The 17,462-nt window shown below is 42.7% G+C and overlaps 1 protein-coding gene across 2 annotated transcripts in view; it reads left to right on the top strand.

The window, feature by feature from the left end:
- Positions 1-4,539, top strand: part of rspo1 (R-spondin 1) — a 30,105-nt gene extending 25,566 nt beyond the window's left edge. For both annotated transcript variants that reach the window (XM_036973744.1, XM_021595405.2), the window contains exon 6: positions 2,726-4,539. In XM_036973744.1, the coding sequence (XP_036829639.1) occupies positions 2,726-3,003 (278 nt within the window). In that variant the 3' untranslated portion in view covers positions 3,004-4,539. The remainder of the gene's footprint in view (positions 1-2,725) is intronic.
- The last annotated feature ends 12,923 nt before the right edge of the window (positions 4,540-17,462 follow it).

Genomic DNA, 17,462 nt, shown 5'->3' with positions numbered 1-17,462 from the left:
AGCTTGGATGGAGTGGAGCTGCAATCATGGCTGTCATAAATTGATGGAGTCCCCCTCGATCCATTAGCGGGCTTGTCAGAGGACTAATTAAGTCCTTACACAGTGAGAGAATCAGCCCAGGTCCTGCTGTGCACACTCAACAAATGGCCCTTACTGTAACTCCCCAGGTTCACTGACTAAAGCACATTACTCTAAACAGAAACAAATGTCTTCCAAATTCAAATGGTCTCCATTTTGTTTTCATTAGCGGGAGAAATTAATCCCCCAGAAATTGTTTATTTACTCAAGGCAGGCAACACATGCATACTTTACAAAGCTAGAAATCAAGTCTTGTCAACACTCCCCTAAGAAATGTGACACAGCCCCCAATGTCAGGAGCCAACTGGCCAATAGGGCCCTACAGTGACAGATGCTTTAATGACTTTGGCCCCTCGTGTCTCAAGAAAAGTTACATCAACTACTTCTAGTTAGTGGACTACTGTATTGGGTCTGCCTCTGCCTGTTTTCTACCAAACAAAGGGAAAGATACTGCACACCTGTGCTCCTGCCAGGTCCTCGTTAAATAAATGATAGGAATGCTTATTGAAACTCATTTAGTTTCAGGGGTCTCTTTATTCAAAATATGTGCCATTAAATACGTAAATGTTTGCAGGTTTACTGCCAAATAGAGATTTTCATTGGTTTATACTGAGATACATGTCTATGGAGCAAATTTGAGTAATAACAAGGCTTTTTTTCTGTGCGTACTTTCAAATACACTCAAATATAGAAAACAAGCTAAAAGGAGCACGTGGTGCAGAATGGAGGAAATAGACGTAGGCCTATTACAACAGTTATATAATTAAGCAATAAGACACGAGGAGGTGTTGTATATGTCCAATATACCATGGCTAAGGGCTGTTCTTACGCACAACGCATCACTGAGTGCCTGGACACAACCCTTAGCCATGGTATATTGGCCATATATCACAAACTCCCGACGTGCCTTATTGCTATTATAAACTGGTTGCCAGCGTAATTAGAGCAGTAAAAATAACTGTTTTGTCATACCCGTGGTATATGTTCTGATATACCATGGCTGTCAGCCAATCAGCATTCAGGGCTTGACGCATTGCGTTGTGCATAAGAACAGCCCTTAGCCATGGTACAGTATATTGGCCATATACCACACACCCATGTGCCTTATTGCTTAATTATTAACTGGGTGGTTCAATCCCTAATTGCTGATTGGCTGACAGCCATGGTATATCAGACCGTATACTACAGGTATGACAAAACATGTATTTTGACTGCTATAATTACGTTGATAACCAGTTTATAATAGCAATAAGGGTTTGTGGTATATCGCCAATATACCAAGGCTAAGGGCTGTAGACAGGGCACTCTGCGTTGCGTTGTGCATAAGAACTGCCCTTAGCCGTGGTATATTGGCTATATAACACACACCTTCCGGGCCTTATTGCTTAAATATTATATTATATTATTAAAGCAAACGAACAAGAATGCTCCATGAGCCTCCTGTTGTCAAACAGTTAGCCTTAGCGAATGCTCTCCAGCCCCCTTAGTGAGTGTTTTGAGTCTCTGTTTCTAGGGAACATGGAGACTCAACACACAAGTTCATAGCAAACATTCCTCAGCCTAACTTCCTAGTTTCCTCTCATCGTGGGAGCACTCATCAGCCGAGTATAAACAACCACTGTCTGACACCTGACACAAACATCCATTCCCGTTTATGTGCGTGAAAGGTTGTTCACACCCGCGCGAACACACGAGCAAGCCACACACACACACACACGCACACACACACACACACACAGACACACACGCTGTCATGAGAGCTCCGACGTGTCAACGTAATTGTAGCTTAGTGGTGTAGTGGCATAGCGCAATTTACATCAACAATGTCAAGAGGATGTCAATGAGTGCTCGTATGTTGAACAATCTATAGCTGCATGTACAGGACATGAAGGACTCTTGCACCCCACTTCAACAGTGTTGATTTACTTTAATTCCTCTGTTTAATCCTTCCCGAGTTCCTGGAAAACTACTCTTAATGGATGTTTGTATTTAGGGAGCAATTATGCACTTAAACTGTGTGACAGGTGGAAGTCCAGACAACAGCCTATAGCGAGAGTGAGAGGAAGAGGAGGGGAAAGACGAGGATGCGGGGGGAGGTAGAGTGGAGAGGGAAGGCAGACGTTCAGAAAGGAGCTCACCTCGACCGGTTCCCAACTGTTTACATGAACTATTAAGTTCCATCAGCCGTTGTCTCTGCGAGTGTTAAGACGTTTCCGGCTCGGAGTCGTGGCCACACTCCTCACAAAGGCTTGATTACTGTTTTCCGGCCTGTCGTTATGGCACTGCTGTGTGTTTCCTGTCAGCCCAATGCAGCACTGTGTTGCATCATGGTGGCATTTATGAAAGGCTCTGGATCCTGAGCTGCATGTCTGGGGCTTAGCGGCAATTAGCCAGTATTAAAAGGGCCTGTTAGGAAGCTAGAAACCGGGGTATCCACACAATGCCACTGAGAAACATGTTGTGAATATGGGCTAATGGGCTAATGTCAAGGTCTACCAAGCAAATTCTGACTCTACTGTACTTAAAACACACACCAAAAGCCATCAAAGCCCTGTTTATAAAAGCTGAGCCCAACTACCCTGTTATTTTGGTGTCGTAGTCCATGTAATAATGCATTTCAATCTGTTATTTTCCTCTCTCTATCCAGATGGGAATAAGAATAAGGGCGAGCGACGAGACCCGCAGAGGAGGCAAGACAAAGAAAACGTCCGAGGCCATGGCCACGAGGGCAAAGAGGGTGGCAAAGAGGGTGGCAAAGAGGGTGGCAAGAAGGGGGCCAAAGAGGGAGGAAAAGAAGGAAGCAGAGAGGGTGGCAAAGAGGGCGGGAAAGGAGGCAGAGAGGGTGGCAAGGGAGGCGGCAGGAGGAAAAAGGGCCAAAACCAGGCCACCACCACGCCCAGCCTTACCCCTAGCACTGTAGCCTAGGCTTTAGTCACGCTGGGTCTTGGTGGGGACAAGGAGGGACAAAAAACTAGGCAACACCCACCTGCATTGGCCATTATTAAGAGACAGACAGTGGACTGAGGTGACAATATCAAACTGATGAAGAAAAGGATTAATGCTGCTATGCATTCTAGAAGATGCTGTAAGAGAACTGGAGGATTGCTGCAATACATGAGGAACAGGACTTGGACTTATCAGACTTGGAGGGAAGAGGGGGAATGTGCACTGTGGAGGGTTCCACTGTAAGCCTTGCAGTAGGGTCAACATGTTTCATTTCACCGCTCCCAGGTTTATCTTAGAGTTGGCAGATGGAGATCCCAGTGGCTGAACAGTGGAAGACACTGAATATGAATATGAGCATTTCAAGATGGAGGCTTCACAATGATCAAGGATCTCTTCAGTCCATTAGAATCCCTGATGTGCTTTTCAAAATCTATTTTTCATTGTTGACTTGACTCATGTTTTGTGAACGGTAGCAAGTAGATATTTCTAAGGAGATGTTGTTGTAAGTGATATAAAGAAAATGAACAGTATTAAGATTCTTTATTTTAATTATATTTTTTGATGAAACAAAAGAAAGGCACTGGAACAAATGTGTGGTTTTGAAGGAAAACATATTTTAATAATTTTTTTGGTTTGAAGGGGAATCCGCTCCAAAACAAACCAGCAACAATATAGAGGAAGTTTAGATGGCTTTAGTTCAAATCCTGATCTGGTGTTAGACAAAGGTTACCCACTTAATAGCTTAGTTCTTAATTTCAAGTAGAATAATGTTTTGGTATCTTCAGCATAAAAAGTTTAGATTTGAAAACTGGGTGCGTTGTGTATGTGTGTTCTGAGTGTATGTCTGCGTGTGTCTGTGTGTGCATTCGTGCCTGTCTGTATCTTTACAAAATTTCAGCAAAATGTTTTTGTGAAGTAGTGGTCACACAAGCCTATGTATACTTGTGTGGGTGTGGGTACATTGTATGTGTTTCTGCACGTAAGCTTAATGTGTGTGTGTGTACGTATCAATCTGGTAGAATGGGAAATTTGATATAGACGATGAGAGAGACCATTGTAAAGGCACAGTTATATATCAACGCATCAATATTTCCATAATCATATGGCTCTGGTTACATGTAAACCCTCGACAGCTGCTCAGTAATCATGTATGTTTGCAACAGGGTCCGACATATCTGTGTTCTGTACTATATACACCTCTGTCAGTGGAAAGAATCATTGCATTACACAGCTACTTGTCAGCCTGATACGACAAGAGCGACAAACGTTTTAGTACCATTTGTCACTAATCTTTGAGCAACCGCTGTCACGTTTTGTTTAGCTTTCCCTGGGTCTATTTGCTTTACACCAACAAAAAAAAATATTAGCTTCGTGAGAAGGTATACGTTAAATATGCGTTCGTATTGTGGATAGTGGTACTGAAAATGTCAACATCAGTATATCATTGGTATATCTTATTACTTCTGTGAAAGCTTGAATAAAATGCAGATGCAGTAAACATGGCAGACACACTAAGCATGATCATTGTATATTTTATGGTAGTCAGTCTCTTCCTGTGCAATCAAATATTACTGTGGTCTTTCCATATCCATGTTTCCATTCCCTTTTTGTTCTCCCGTGGTCTCTCAATGGTTTTCACTTGTCACACGTACAGTAGTTGGCCTGTATATGATCTGTATTTGTGTACTATACCAGTAAGTATACGGTCACCATAATAATTGACACACATATAAAGACGGCCTTTCACAGGCTCTTTAAATGTATAATGACGGCACCTGAGGAACTCAACATTCACGGCATATGTTTGTCATTGCTGTAGGAAGTGCACAAATCTCATGTGATGTCTCCATAAAAACTGAACCACAATGCACAAGCCCAAATTAAAATGATATAAATCTGACAACGTTGCGCAGTCCCCTCAGTCAATCTCTCCAACCGCTCTATTATGTCAACATTATAAGGTTGATCTCATTCAGTGTCACAATAAGAGTAGAGCAACGGCAGGGATGGGCAACTGGCAGCCCACGGCCTGGGGATCAATTTCCCAAAATGTTTTAGGGGAAATCAAGTCGAGTCTCAATTTACTGTTGAGAGTGAGAATAGTAGAATACACAAGGTGCAATTCCAAAATGTGGTTGTGCATCAGCATTTTCTCTCTTGTTATGTCAGTCACTGACAGTCACTCAATTAGTCTATGTCAGCTAAAATGTTTTGGATTTGTAAGTTAGTCTAGACAGCTATCTAAACTTGTAATAATCATGGTGGAATTACCGATTGGGGGCCCCCACTGATTTTCTTAGTCACTTTCACTCAGATATATTAAGGATTGCAAACATTTCTCTCCACCGTATGGCAAAATGTGTACAATCGTAGGAAATTTGCTGTAAAATTGCACATTTTATCTCTCTGCCCCATGGCAAAATGAGTAGAATTGCATGAAATCGGTTGTAAAATTGCTAAATCTTTCCCACCTTATGGCTACATTTGTAGCATTGCAGCAAACTTGCTTAAAAACTGCAACATTTTCTCTACGGCCCGGGCAAAATGTGTAAAATTGCAGGAAAAAAAAGTTCCGCTGTCAAGAGGGAGATCCCTAACAACATTTCACTTCGGGCCCCCAAAAGGCTAGGGCCAGCTCTGAGGCTGTGGCCCCAAAGTTGCCCAAAACTGATATAAAGTATAATCATGCTGGGCTGTGTTGGTGGTACATTCAACGCTGGACCGTTAACATAGCTGTATAAAATGGCTGTGAATGGCCATATGGAGACAATACTGTATTTCTTCCATTGAAGCATGGGAAAACAGCTTGAAATGTGGGGCAGGTTGGGGAATTCCGGTTAATCCAGTGATGGCGGTTTGGAGCAACAGCATGGGAAGTCAGCTTCCGCGCTACATGCCGCTGGGAGTGACGGGAGACCATCTTGGGAGGTGGAACGGGAATGGCCCAGCTGGCGCAAGTGGGGCGGCAGTCTCCGAGCGCTGGGCCAAATGCTGGCGCCTGGGCAGGGTCTGTAAAAGCAGGGACAGAAATAAAAACTAATGATGTGTCATAGCCAGGGGGATGGGTCTACTCTGGTCTAATCTACCAGGCCTTCGCCCTGTGCAACAAAAACAGCCGTTTCTCATTACAAGAGGGGGGGGGGGGGGGGGGGGGGGGGCAGGGGAACGGTAGAGTTTAGATTGTAAATTACACTTTCATCCCTCTTCCTGACCATAAATTCTCAACTCCGACTCCATGGGACTGAGCTCTCCGTCACATTCAAGCTCCAACTCTCTTTTTTCTCTCTCCCTCCCTCCGTCCTTTCCAGGGAGAGAAATTGATGGTAAGTCTCAAGAGTATATAGGTGCCCTCGCTTTTCCAGGATCATAAACACTTGATCTCATTACTTTTGCTTAGCTTTTAGGACACAGTCTCTATGTGTGTGAAACCTCATCGCCACGTCTGTGCTAGCTCACTTTTCCTTGTTTGTACTGTACCTGTCACCCCTATTAGGCCCTGCTTGCCAAACCAACCCCCTGCAAATAATAGAGATGGGAATCCTTCCTGTTGTCATTTTCATCATTCACTGAAAAAATAGGCCCCGGAGCCATGGTTAGTTCCCATAGACTAAAGCAAGCGACCGGGGGCTTTTCTGAGCCACTGCCGCCCCCATCCCCCTATCAGTGGGGGTGACCAGGGGGTTGGGGCCACATGAGGCCACTGCACTGCTAGTCACAGGCTCAGTCACAGCAGCAACTCCAACAGCGGTGCACTACATTAGGGTTTACACTGTTATTACCAATTACCCATTGCTGTCCTCCATTCAAAGCCTCTCCCCAAATCCAGTGGAGCTCGCGGCTTCCATCCAGCTCTCCTAAGATGAACCCACTGAGACTTCCCCCCAGAGTCTACACTGATCCATGGTTTCCATCTCTGGAGCACAACAGTCTCTCTCTCTCTCATGGCTACAGATCTGAGAGGTAGACCAGTAGGGGCCAGAGGAAACATTCAAAGGGAGGCCTCGATTACTCCAAAATATATATTTGGAAATGTGTCAAGCCAGAAAGTGACTGACAGGCCACACTTTTGATTTTGAAATGGCCATCCATCGATAGGGAATCCACGCCATTGAAGCTGAGAAACAGTATCACAGAGAGCATAATGTCTGTGATCATTAAATGCCATCAATGTCGATGCCTTAGCCCTACTCACAGCGAGTACTCTCATTGACTGAAGAAACTGACTGACAACATTACATCGTCCACATATGTATCTGACGACAATTACGATTGAGACTATAAGGCCAGTTGGCCTGTATTGTTGATGAGTCACTTATGCTAAGGGATGAAGACTGAAAACCCCAAAGTCTTGAATACATCCTCGTTGCTTTACGTACTATACTGCCCCCCTTTGGGGTAAACCAATATTGTATCAATATTGATACAGTAAATCTACACTACAGGTAACTGCCAAAATAAAGGAAACACCAGCATAAAGTGTCTTAATAGGGCCTTGAGCCATCATGGGCTAGAACAGCTTCAATGCGCCTTGGCATAGATTCTACAAGTGTCTGGAACTATATTGGAGGGATGCGACACCATTCTTCCATGAGAAGTTCCATCATTTGATGTTTTGGTGATGGTGGTGGAAAACGCTGCTTCAGAATCTCCCATAAGTGTTCAATTTGGTTGAGATCTGGCAACTGAGACATAAACACACACACACTTTAAACCCTCGATGCCCCTTTGAGAGCCCCCTTTCAAAGTCATTGAGATCTCTTCTCCTACCCATGGTAGCCAAAAATAATGGCCAACTCCGCATTTTTATACATTAAACTATAGATGGTGGGCCGAAGCCTTAAAACGTGAAGTTGATCGTTCCCCATCGAGGGAGTAGCACATTTTTTGTATGTGACAGTAAAACATTCTTAGTATAAAATTTGTTGGCACCTTCAATTCTTGCACATCTTTTTTTTTAAATTGCATTTCAACACTCGGCTGTTCAGGCAAATTTGCCGAACTACTAAACTTGAAACCAATCAAACTCCAGTACATACCCCTCGTGGGTATGATGAAGGCAGCCTATGGCCTGCTTCTATCTGCGATATAAACACAGCCTCATGAAAACACCCAGCTGCACTCTGACGAAGAGGAACAGATACAGCTGGCTAGATCCCAGTCTGAAATTAGATAAATATCTGTTTTCGAGTTCACTTTAAATATGCAAATACATTTAAATAAATATCACTTTAAATCATGCAATACGAATTGTCTTGATCACATGAAGAGGTAACTCCATTGACCATTTACCCAATTTATTGAAAGCTAGCCAATGTCACAGACTAGCCTAGCCAGCTTCTGTAAATATCAGCTTGTGTTTCGTTAGCTACCTCTGTCAGTGAATTCAAATGTCGACTCATGTTTCGGCATGATTATACGTCTCATTTAAAGCAGCTAGCTGCAGGCTCAAAGAAACATTCAATCATATACTTTTCATAGAAACCCAATAAAAACATGCAGATGGAAAGATGTGTGTGTGTGTGTGTCACGTGTGCTAGAATGGAGAGGTTTAAAAGCTGCAGATGCATATTAGCCAAGACATAGCCCACACATATGACATACCTTGTAATACAATGTTTTTCTAAAAACAGTTGTATAAATGTGCTCTGCAATAAGATAACTAATCTGGTTCAGAAATCAAACTCTGGTTATGAAAGAGCAGCTGCCCAATACCATGGGGGACATGCATAATGTTGGATGCATTGGAAAATAAGGTATGGGAGAATGATAGAGCCTGCAGGATTATGGAAACAGCAGTTGGGAAATGAATGTTTGAGCTTCAAATACAAAATGTTCAGTGAATGTGAGTATATTTAGGTGGTTTAAACGATTCCCTTTCCTACCAAACCTTCTAAAAGTTAGGTGCCAAAATCCTGCCTTCATTATTCTACAAACTATGACAGTGTGAGACATTTTTTCCAGAATGTACGTTTCCTGAATGTACTGTATGTACGAATAAAAAACACCATCACAAATAGTTTCACCGTTTATTGAGTACAGAGACAAATAGCAAAGGTGTTTCAGGCAATATTTGGAGTATCTACAGTACATTTGTCATTTAGCAGACGCTCTTATCCAGAGCGACTTACAGAAGAAACTAGGGTTAAAGAACTAGCGTTAAGGGCCTTCCTCAAGGATACGTCAACAGATTTTTTTAACTAGTCGGCTCCGGATTCAAACAAGCAAACTTTAAGTTACTGGCCCAACGCTCTTCAAAAAAAGAAGAAAAAGACAACAGACAAAAGCATCTGGGGCAATGTCCAAAATAGAACGGCAGGGCTAGTTCAAACTGCAGGACTTAGTGAATAGATCATGGGAGACAAGTGAGAGACAATGCTCAAACAAGCACATGTATCTGTAGTGGGTGTTCTTCAACTATAAAATGCATTAGACTGTAAGACAAAATTCAGAAACGACAACAGGCAAATGCGTACAATATGTGGTCTAAATTATGATGGCAGGGCCAATTCAAACTGCAGTAGGATGGTTCTCCTCACGGGTGAGTGAATCAGTCCATGCTTGGTGAATTGAGTATCACAGTATGAGTCGTAATACTCATGAAACCTAGCGGTAAAATCCGGAAATTGTTCCAATTGTTTTCCACCATTAATTTTTCCATAGGGGATTTTAGAACTACTTCATATAAGATCTGTTTGATAATTGCGCAAATCTCTCTCGGACAAGGTAACTTATCAGTATTTGCCTGTAATTATCCCCTAAAAATGAAATGCTAATTCGCCGCTAATGTGGCTATAATACAGAACTACACAAGCTTTGACGTCGTCACTCAAAGCGCAGGGTGGGAAAAAACACAGTTCTCCATGCAAACTCTCATCGACAAGTAGCAAGTAACCTAGCTGGCACATGTGTAGAGAGGAGTAGGCAGTCGCAGGTTTAGAACTACTGAGTTTATTAAAGCAGTATATATATATATGTATATATAAAGGCGGGACGAAGCCCAAAGCGCAAAATAATAAAGAACTAGGAGATTCCTCTCAAGCAACATTTACAATGGCCGACAAAGACAAATGACAGAGGGAGTATATATACAGTGATAGAGTGGGATTGGGAACCAGGTGTGTGTAATGATGACGAGATAAATCCGGAGTTGATGAGGGAAGGGTGTTTGCCAGTATCAGGTTCAGCAGCAGCTACATAGAAGGCCAACGACGCCGAACGCCTGGCTGGACAGGAGGGGGAGCCAAAGTGAAGGCTGGTGTGACATTAGCAAGTACAGTCATGGCCAAAAGTTTTGAGAACGACACATTTATTTTCACAGTTTGCTGCCTCAGCTTGTATGATTGCAATTTGCATATTCTCCAGAATGTTATGAAGAGTGGTCAGATGAACAGCAATTAATTTCAAAGTCCCTCTTTGTCATGCAAATGAACTGAATCCCCCCCCAAAATTTCCATTGCATTTCATCCCTGCCACAAAAGGACCAGCTGACATCATGTCAGTGATTCTCTCGTTAACACAGATGTGAGTGTTGACGAGGACAAGGCTGGGGATCACTCTGTCATGCTGATGGAGTTTGAATAACAGACTGGAAACTTCAAAAGGAGGGTGATGCTTGGAATCATTGTTCTTCCTCTGTCAATCATGGTAACCTGCAAGGAAAAACGTGCCGTCATCATTGCTTTACACAAAAAGGGCTTCACAGGCAAGGATATTGCTGCCAGTAAGATTGCACCTAAATCAACCATTTATCGGATCATCAAGAACTTCAAGGAGAGCGGTTCAATTGTTGTGAAGAAGGCTTCAGGGCGCCCAAGAAAGTCCAGCAAGCGCCAGGACCGTCTCCTAAAGTTGATTCAGCTGCGGGATTCGGGCACCACCAGTACAGTGCTTGCTCAGGAATGGCAGCAGGCAGGTAAGTGCATCTGCACACACAGTGAGGCGAAGACTTTTGGAGGATGGCCTGGTGTCAAGAAGGGCATCAAAGAAGCCACTTCTTTCCAGGAAAAACATCAGGGACAGGCTTATATTCTGCAAAGGGTACAGGGATTGGACTCCTGAGGACTGGGGTAAAGTCATTTTCTCTGATGAATCCCCTTTCCGATTGTTTGTGGCTTCTGGAAAAACCTTGTCTGGAGAAGACAAGGTGAGCGCTACCATCAGTCCTGTGTCATGCCAACAGTAAAGCACCTTGAGAGCATTCATGTGTGTGGTTGCTTCTCAGCGAAGGGAGTGGGCTCACTCAATTTTGCCTAGAACACAGCCATGAATAAATAATGTAACCAACACATCCTCCGAGAGCAACTTCTCCCAACCATCCAGGAACAGTTTGGTGACGAACAATGCCTTTTCCAGCATGATGGAGCACCTTGCCATGAGGCAAAAGTGATAACTAAGTGGCTCGGGGACAAAACATCGATATTTTGGGTCCATGGCCAGGAAACTTCCTAGACCTTAATCCCATTGAGAACTCGCCTCAAGAGGCGGGTGGACAAACAAAAAAACACAAATTCTGTCACACTCCAAGCATTCACCTTGCAAGAATGGGCTGCCATCAGTCAGGATGTGGCCCAGAAGTTAATTGACAGCATGCCAGGGCGGATTGCAGAGGTCTTGAATAAGAGGGGTCAACACTGCAATCAATAACACTTTGCATCAAATTCATGTATTTGTCAATGAAAGCCTTTGACACTTATGAAATGCTTGTAATTATACTTCAGTATTCCATAGTAACATCTGACAAAAATATCTAAAGACACTGAAGCAGCAAACTTTGTGGAAATTAATATTTGTGTCATTCTCAAACCTTTTGGCCACGACTGTAGATATTATAGCCTTTTGAGTTTCTCGTGTAAATAACAGATTGTGTATTTCTCGTCTGTATTCTTGTTTAGCACTAACATAGCATTTTATTTTAAGCCAGGCTTCCCAAAAATGTTTACCAATCATTTAATCTCTAAGTGTTTCAAAATGTTCCTTCAATTAGCAAGAGCCTGTTTACCAGTTCACCCATCATTACGCACACCTGCCACCATCGTTACACGCACCTGCACTTAATTATGGGACTTACCTGGACTCCATCATGTCATTTACCTCCCCTATATCTATCACTTCCTCAGCTTAATTTCCGAGTCAGCATTGATGTTATGTTTCTCCTGTCTAGACACTGTTCTTGTTTTGTTTCATGTCTAGTTATTGTTAAATCCACACCCTGTACTTGCTTCTCGTCTCCCAGCATCTGTTGTTACAGAACCTTTACACTGTGTGTAGGCCATCTATCTGATGATGTCTGGTCCAAACAAGTAAGACATTGTTGCTGCCCGTAGCATTGAAGGCAAGGGAAGCCAATGAACATCTGGCCTCCCTTGACAAGAAAAGTATACCAAATTTGCCAATCAGCGTTGAGCTAAACTAAGTGAGCTCAACTGTGAATGGTCCTGGCGCACCAAAAAAAATTGTCAAGGGAAGCAACGACAATTCTGATCCAACCATTAATTCATACAGTGTTGTGCCCCTGGCCTGAGAGGATGGAAGTTCAATATGTAGCTAGATGTAGAAGGCTAATGTTAACTAGCTAATGTTGCCCATGAATGGAAGTTAGGCAAGCAAGCATTTTAGCCAGGTAGCCTAGGGCAACTAAAAAAAAGCGTGTACTGTATGACAGAGTGATAGGCCATTTCGTCAACATGAAAGAGAGGAGGATGACATTGACGTTTCTCTACAAGTAGGGTGAGTCAACATGTTTTTCTACTTGCACGAATGCACACACACACGTACACACAGAAATCAGAATCATGGACAGCCACATCATATTTGGACTAAATTGTTTTGGTTGTCACTATTAGACTAAGCAGAGGTGATTTGATGATGTTCAAATGTTGAAGTTCAAGTGGTGCTGTAATAGTGGAGGCAGCTCCTGTTTTCTTTGCGACTTGTGGTAACTCTCTCTGTGGTTTTAAATCAATAGTTGTTTAATGGTCATGTAACTATGTTACTGTATATGCAATATGCTTTGTGGACTTCACTGGATAGAGATTGCTGTCCGGTTTTGTGATAAATCCAGTGGCGCAACTTTGGTTTTAGAAGTGGGGGGACATAACCTGGCAGGGGGTCCTCCCTCACAATTTTTTGGGGGCATCTAAAGCTAATTTCCTGCATTTCTACTACGGCTGTCCCTGACAAGAAAAAAATATTGGTCTAACAATAGTAGTCTTTTTTTTGTGTATTTTTTCCATATAGACACCCTATGTGTTTTAATTAAATCAACTGTATGTACTGAACATGTCTGATGCTTTAAGCACTGCTTCAGAAATTCTGGAAAACAGTTAAAGACCTGGAGAATTAACCCTCCTCCTCACAGCTGCCCATGTCCCTTAATGTTGATGCACCTCCCTCTTTTTCCCCTGCTCTGCTACAAAGTTTCTACCTGCAGGCGGTCACTGAGTCCGAGGTGCTAAAGGAGCTCCTTAAACTTTACCCCCCAAAAAAACATCTGGTTCAGATGGTTTAGACCCTTTCTTCTTGAGGTTGCTGCCCCTATTATTGCCAAGCCTATCTCTGACATTTTTTAACCTGTATCTCCCCCTGGGGAGGTTCCCAGTGCTTGGAAGGCAGACAAGGTGCGTCCTTTATTTAAAGGGTGGCATCAAGCTGATCCTAACTGTTATAGGCTAATTTCTATTTTGCCCTGTTTATCAAAAGTGTTGGAAAAACTTGGCAATAATCAACTGACTGGCTTTCTTGGTGTCTATAGTATTCTATGGTATGCAATCTGGTTTACCCTCAGGTAATGGATGTGTCACTGCAACCTTAAAGGTCCTAAATATTGCCACCATTGCCCTTGATTCTAAGCAATGTTGTGCTGCTCTTTTTATTGACTTGGCTAAAGCTTTTGTTACGTTAGACCATTTCATTCTTGTGGCCCTGCTAAGTAGTATTGGTGTCTCTGAGGGGACTTTGGCCTGGTTTGCTAACTACCTCTCTCAAAGACTGCAGTGTATAAAGTGAGAACATCTGCTGTCTCAGCCGCTGCCTGTCACCAAGGGAGTACCCCAAGGCTCGATCCTAGGCCCCACGCGCTTCTCATTTTACATCAACAACATAGCTCAGGCAGTAGGAAGCTCTCTCATCCATTTATATGCAGATGATAAAGTAATACTCAGCTGGCCCCTCCCGGATCTTGTGTGAAATGCTCTACAACAAAGAAAAGGTCATGTAGTTTGTTAAGAAGAATGCCCCTCTCCCCACTGGTGTGATTACTACCGCTGAGGTTTTAGAGCTTGAGGTGGTCATAATATCATAAATAGGACTGGTGGAGGTGTCACACATGTAACTAACAAAAATATATGGAAATGTCTGCTCTACTCAAAATTACAACCAACTAATTGCAGCATTACCGCAAAAATGGAAAAGGAACGTGAAAGGGGGAGAAAGACCAACATTGGCTAAAGAAAATTATGATAAAAACGTATACCAGTTTCATTTAAGGACGAAAAATGGACACTTGTGTCATATAGATGCAAAATAGTTGAGAGTGAAGAGATTTTCAATGTACCGATTCCATGGCACATGGATTCAAAACAGAATTTTTCAAATTAAATAATTATACAAAATTCTTGCAACCAATAGAACGCTATATATATATGTGGAATACAACCATCCCAGCGCTACAGATTTTGCTGCAAAGAGACATAATCATTAGATAATTTGTTTTGGTACAATCTATATATGTAACTGATCGCAGGTTCAGGAATGGCTGAAGAATTGCAACATCTACCTGGAGCTAACTCTGCAAATAGCACTGCTGGGTGACTTAATAATACTCCTATTTTTAATTTACAATATGTAGAATCTATGAGAAGGTTCAGAACTTTTGTGAAACATCACAGCACAGTTGAAAATATATACAGTATGTCAAAAATAAATCTAAACTGGATGGTGTTCAGAGATAGATGGGAGGGGTTGAAGGGAGCTGAATGATGGGACTAAAAACAAACAAAAGATAACATTGTAAAATATACTGTGTCCATAAAATCTATATGGTATGTTTAAGCTGGAAGTAGAAGCCTAAGAGTCCATTAGTTTACTCCAATCATGGGAGGGATGTCAGGGTTAAGGTAAAATAAAGAAAAACAATATATACTGTATATATATATATATATATATATATATATATATATATATATATATATATATGAGTACCAATTCAAAGTTTGGACACACCTACTCATTCAAGGGTTTTTCTTTATTTTTACTATTTTCTACATTGTAGAATAATAGTGGGACATCAAAACTATGAAATAACACATATGGAATCATTTTAGTAAACAAAGTGTTAAACAAATCAAAATACATGTTATATTTTAGATTATTCAAAGTTGCCACCCTTTGCCTTGATGACAGCTCTGCACACTCTTGGCATTCTCTCAACCAGCTTCACCTGGAATGCTTTTCCAACAGTCTTGAAGAACTTCCCACATATGCTGAGCACTTGTTGGCAGCTTTTCCTTCACTTCATGTATACAGAGAAGAGTCGGCCCAAGAATTGAACCCTGTGGCACCCCCATAGAGACTGCCAGAGGTCCCGACAACAGGCCCTCCGATTTGACACACTGAACTCTGTCTGATAAGTAGTTGGTGAACTAGGCGAGGCAGTCATTTGAGAATCCAAGGCTATTGAGTCTGCCAATAAGAATAAGGTGATTGACAGAGTCGAAATCCTTGGCCAGGTTGATGAAGACGGCTGCACAGTACTGTTTTATTTTTATTTTACTAGGCAAGTCAGTTAAGAACAAATTCTTATTTTCAATGACAGCCTAGGAACAGTGGGTTAACTGCCTGTTCAGGGGCAGAACGACAGATTTGTACCTTGTCAGCTCGGGGATTTGAACTTGCAACCTTCCGGTTACTAGTCCAACGCTCTAACCACTCGGCTACCCTGATTGCAGTTATGATATCGTTTAGTACCTTGAGCGTTGCTCAGGTGCAACGGTGACCAGCTCGGAAACCGGATTGCACAGCGGAGAAGGTACGGTGGGATTCGAAATGGTAAGTGATCTGTTTATTAACTTGGCTTTTAAAGACTTTAGAAAGGCATGGCAGGATGGATATAGGTCTATAACAGTTTGGGTCAAGAGTGTCACCCCCTTTGAAGAGGGGGATGACCGCGGAAGCTTTCCAATCTTTAGGGATCTTGGACGATACGAAAGAGAGGTTGAACAGACTGGTAATAGGGGTTGCAACAATGGTCGCGGATAAATTTAGAAAGAGAGGGTCCAGATTGTCTAGTCCAGCTGATTTGTACGGGTCCAGGTTTTGCAGCTCTTTCAGAACATCAGCTATCTGGATTTGGGTGAAGGAAGAGCTGGGGAGGCTTTGACAAGTAGCTGCGGGGGGTTGGCTGGGGTTGGGGTCTATGATAGTTATTCATTGTTCACTTGTTTTTCAACATTGTCAGGTACGGGAAGGGATGACTGGGGCCTTCAGCAAGTAAGACAAAGGATGTAATAAATAATTTGATCATTACAGATATATGTTCCCACTGGGCACATGATAAAGTTAACTACATTACTTAGTTGGCTGCTTTGAATAAAACCTGTATGTAATATAACCTATTCGGGGAGCCTAGTGTGTGTGTATGAACTATGCGGAATATTTTTGGACCATTGGCTTCACTGAAAACAGGAGGAGCAATAGGAGTCTGTCGGAGGTCATCACACTGGATTGGGATGGTGATGGAAGCTTTGGTGGTCCACACAATGAAGAAGCAGGTGTCCCTCCCTGTGATGTGGAGCTGATCTTGGACCTGATGCCAGTAAGGATGGTCTTCATGGATATAGAAATCCTTTAATTTCACTGCCTCTTCAGTGGTAAGGTCCCTTGCACCATAGGGACACTTGACCTCCACTGCTGCTTTGGTGCCACCAGACCACCCAGGAACACAGACTCCATGACTCAAAGCTCTGACTCCTGCACATGTCACAGCCTGATCTGTTTCACCATCACCCTGTGCATGTCTCACCTGCTTGTCTCTACCCCCCCTCCAGGTGTCACCCATTTTCCCCTTTAGCCCCTGTTGCTAGTTTGTCTTGACTCGTTCAAGCCTACCAGCATTTTTTCCGTGCTCCTGTTTCTCGTTAGTTCCTGTTTTCTAGTTCTCCCGGTTTTTGACCATCCTGCCTGCCCTGACCCCGATTCACACAGTCTTCATTTATAGGATCCTTCACACTCTATGATTAATATGTCAGTTTATTAAATATCATACAGCTGAAATTTCATCAATCAAATCAAACATTATCTCTAAAGCACTGCCTGCCGTTCTGTACCTTTCGGACTCTGCCCCGGATTACTGACCTCTGCCAGCCTTTGACCTGTTGTTTGCCTGTCCCCTGTTATTTTGAACGGTCTGCATCTGGGTCTTATCCTGAGGTCTGATAGCACAT

This window comes from Oncorhynchus mykiss, chromosome 3 (genome assembly GCF_013265735.2).
Source record: "Oncorhynchus mykiss isolate Arlee chromosome 3, USDA_OmykA_1.1, whole genome shotgun sequence".
In the NCBI taxonomy this organism is placed as follows: Eukaryota; Metazoa; Chordata; class Actinopteri; order Salmoniformes; family Salmonidae; genus Oncorhynchus; species Oncorhynchus mykiss.
The sequence above is the reverse complement of the archived record's forward strand: the minus strand, read 5'-3'. Positions and strand labels throughout refer to the sequence as shown.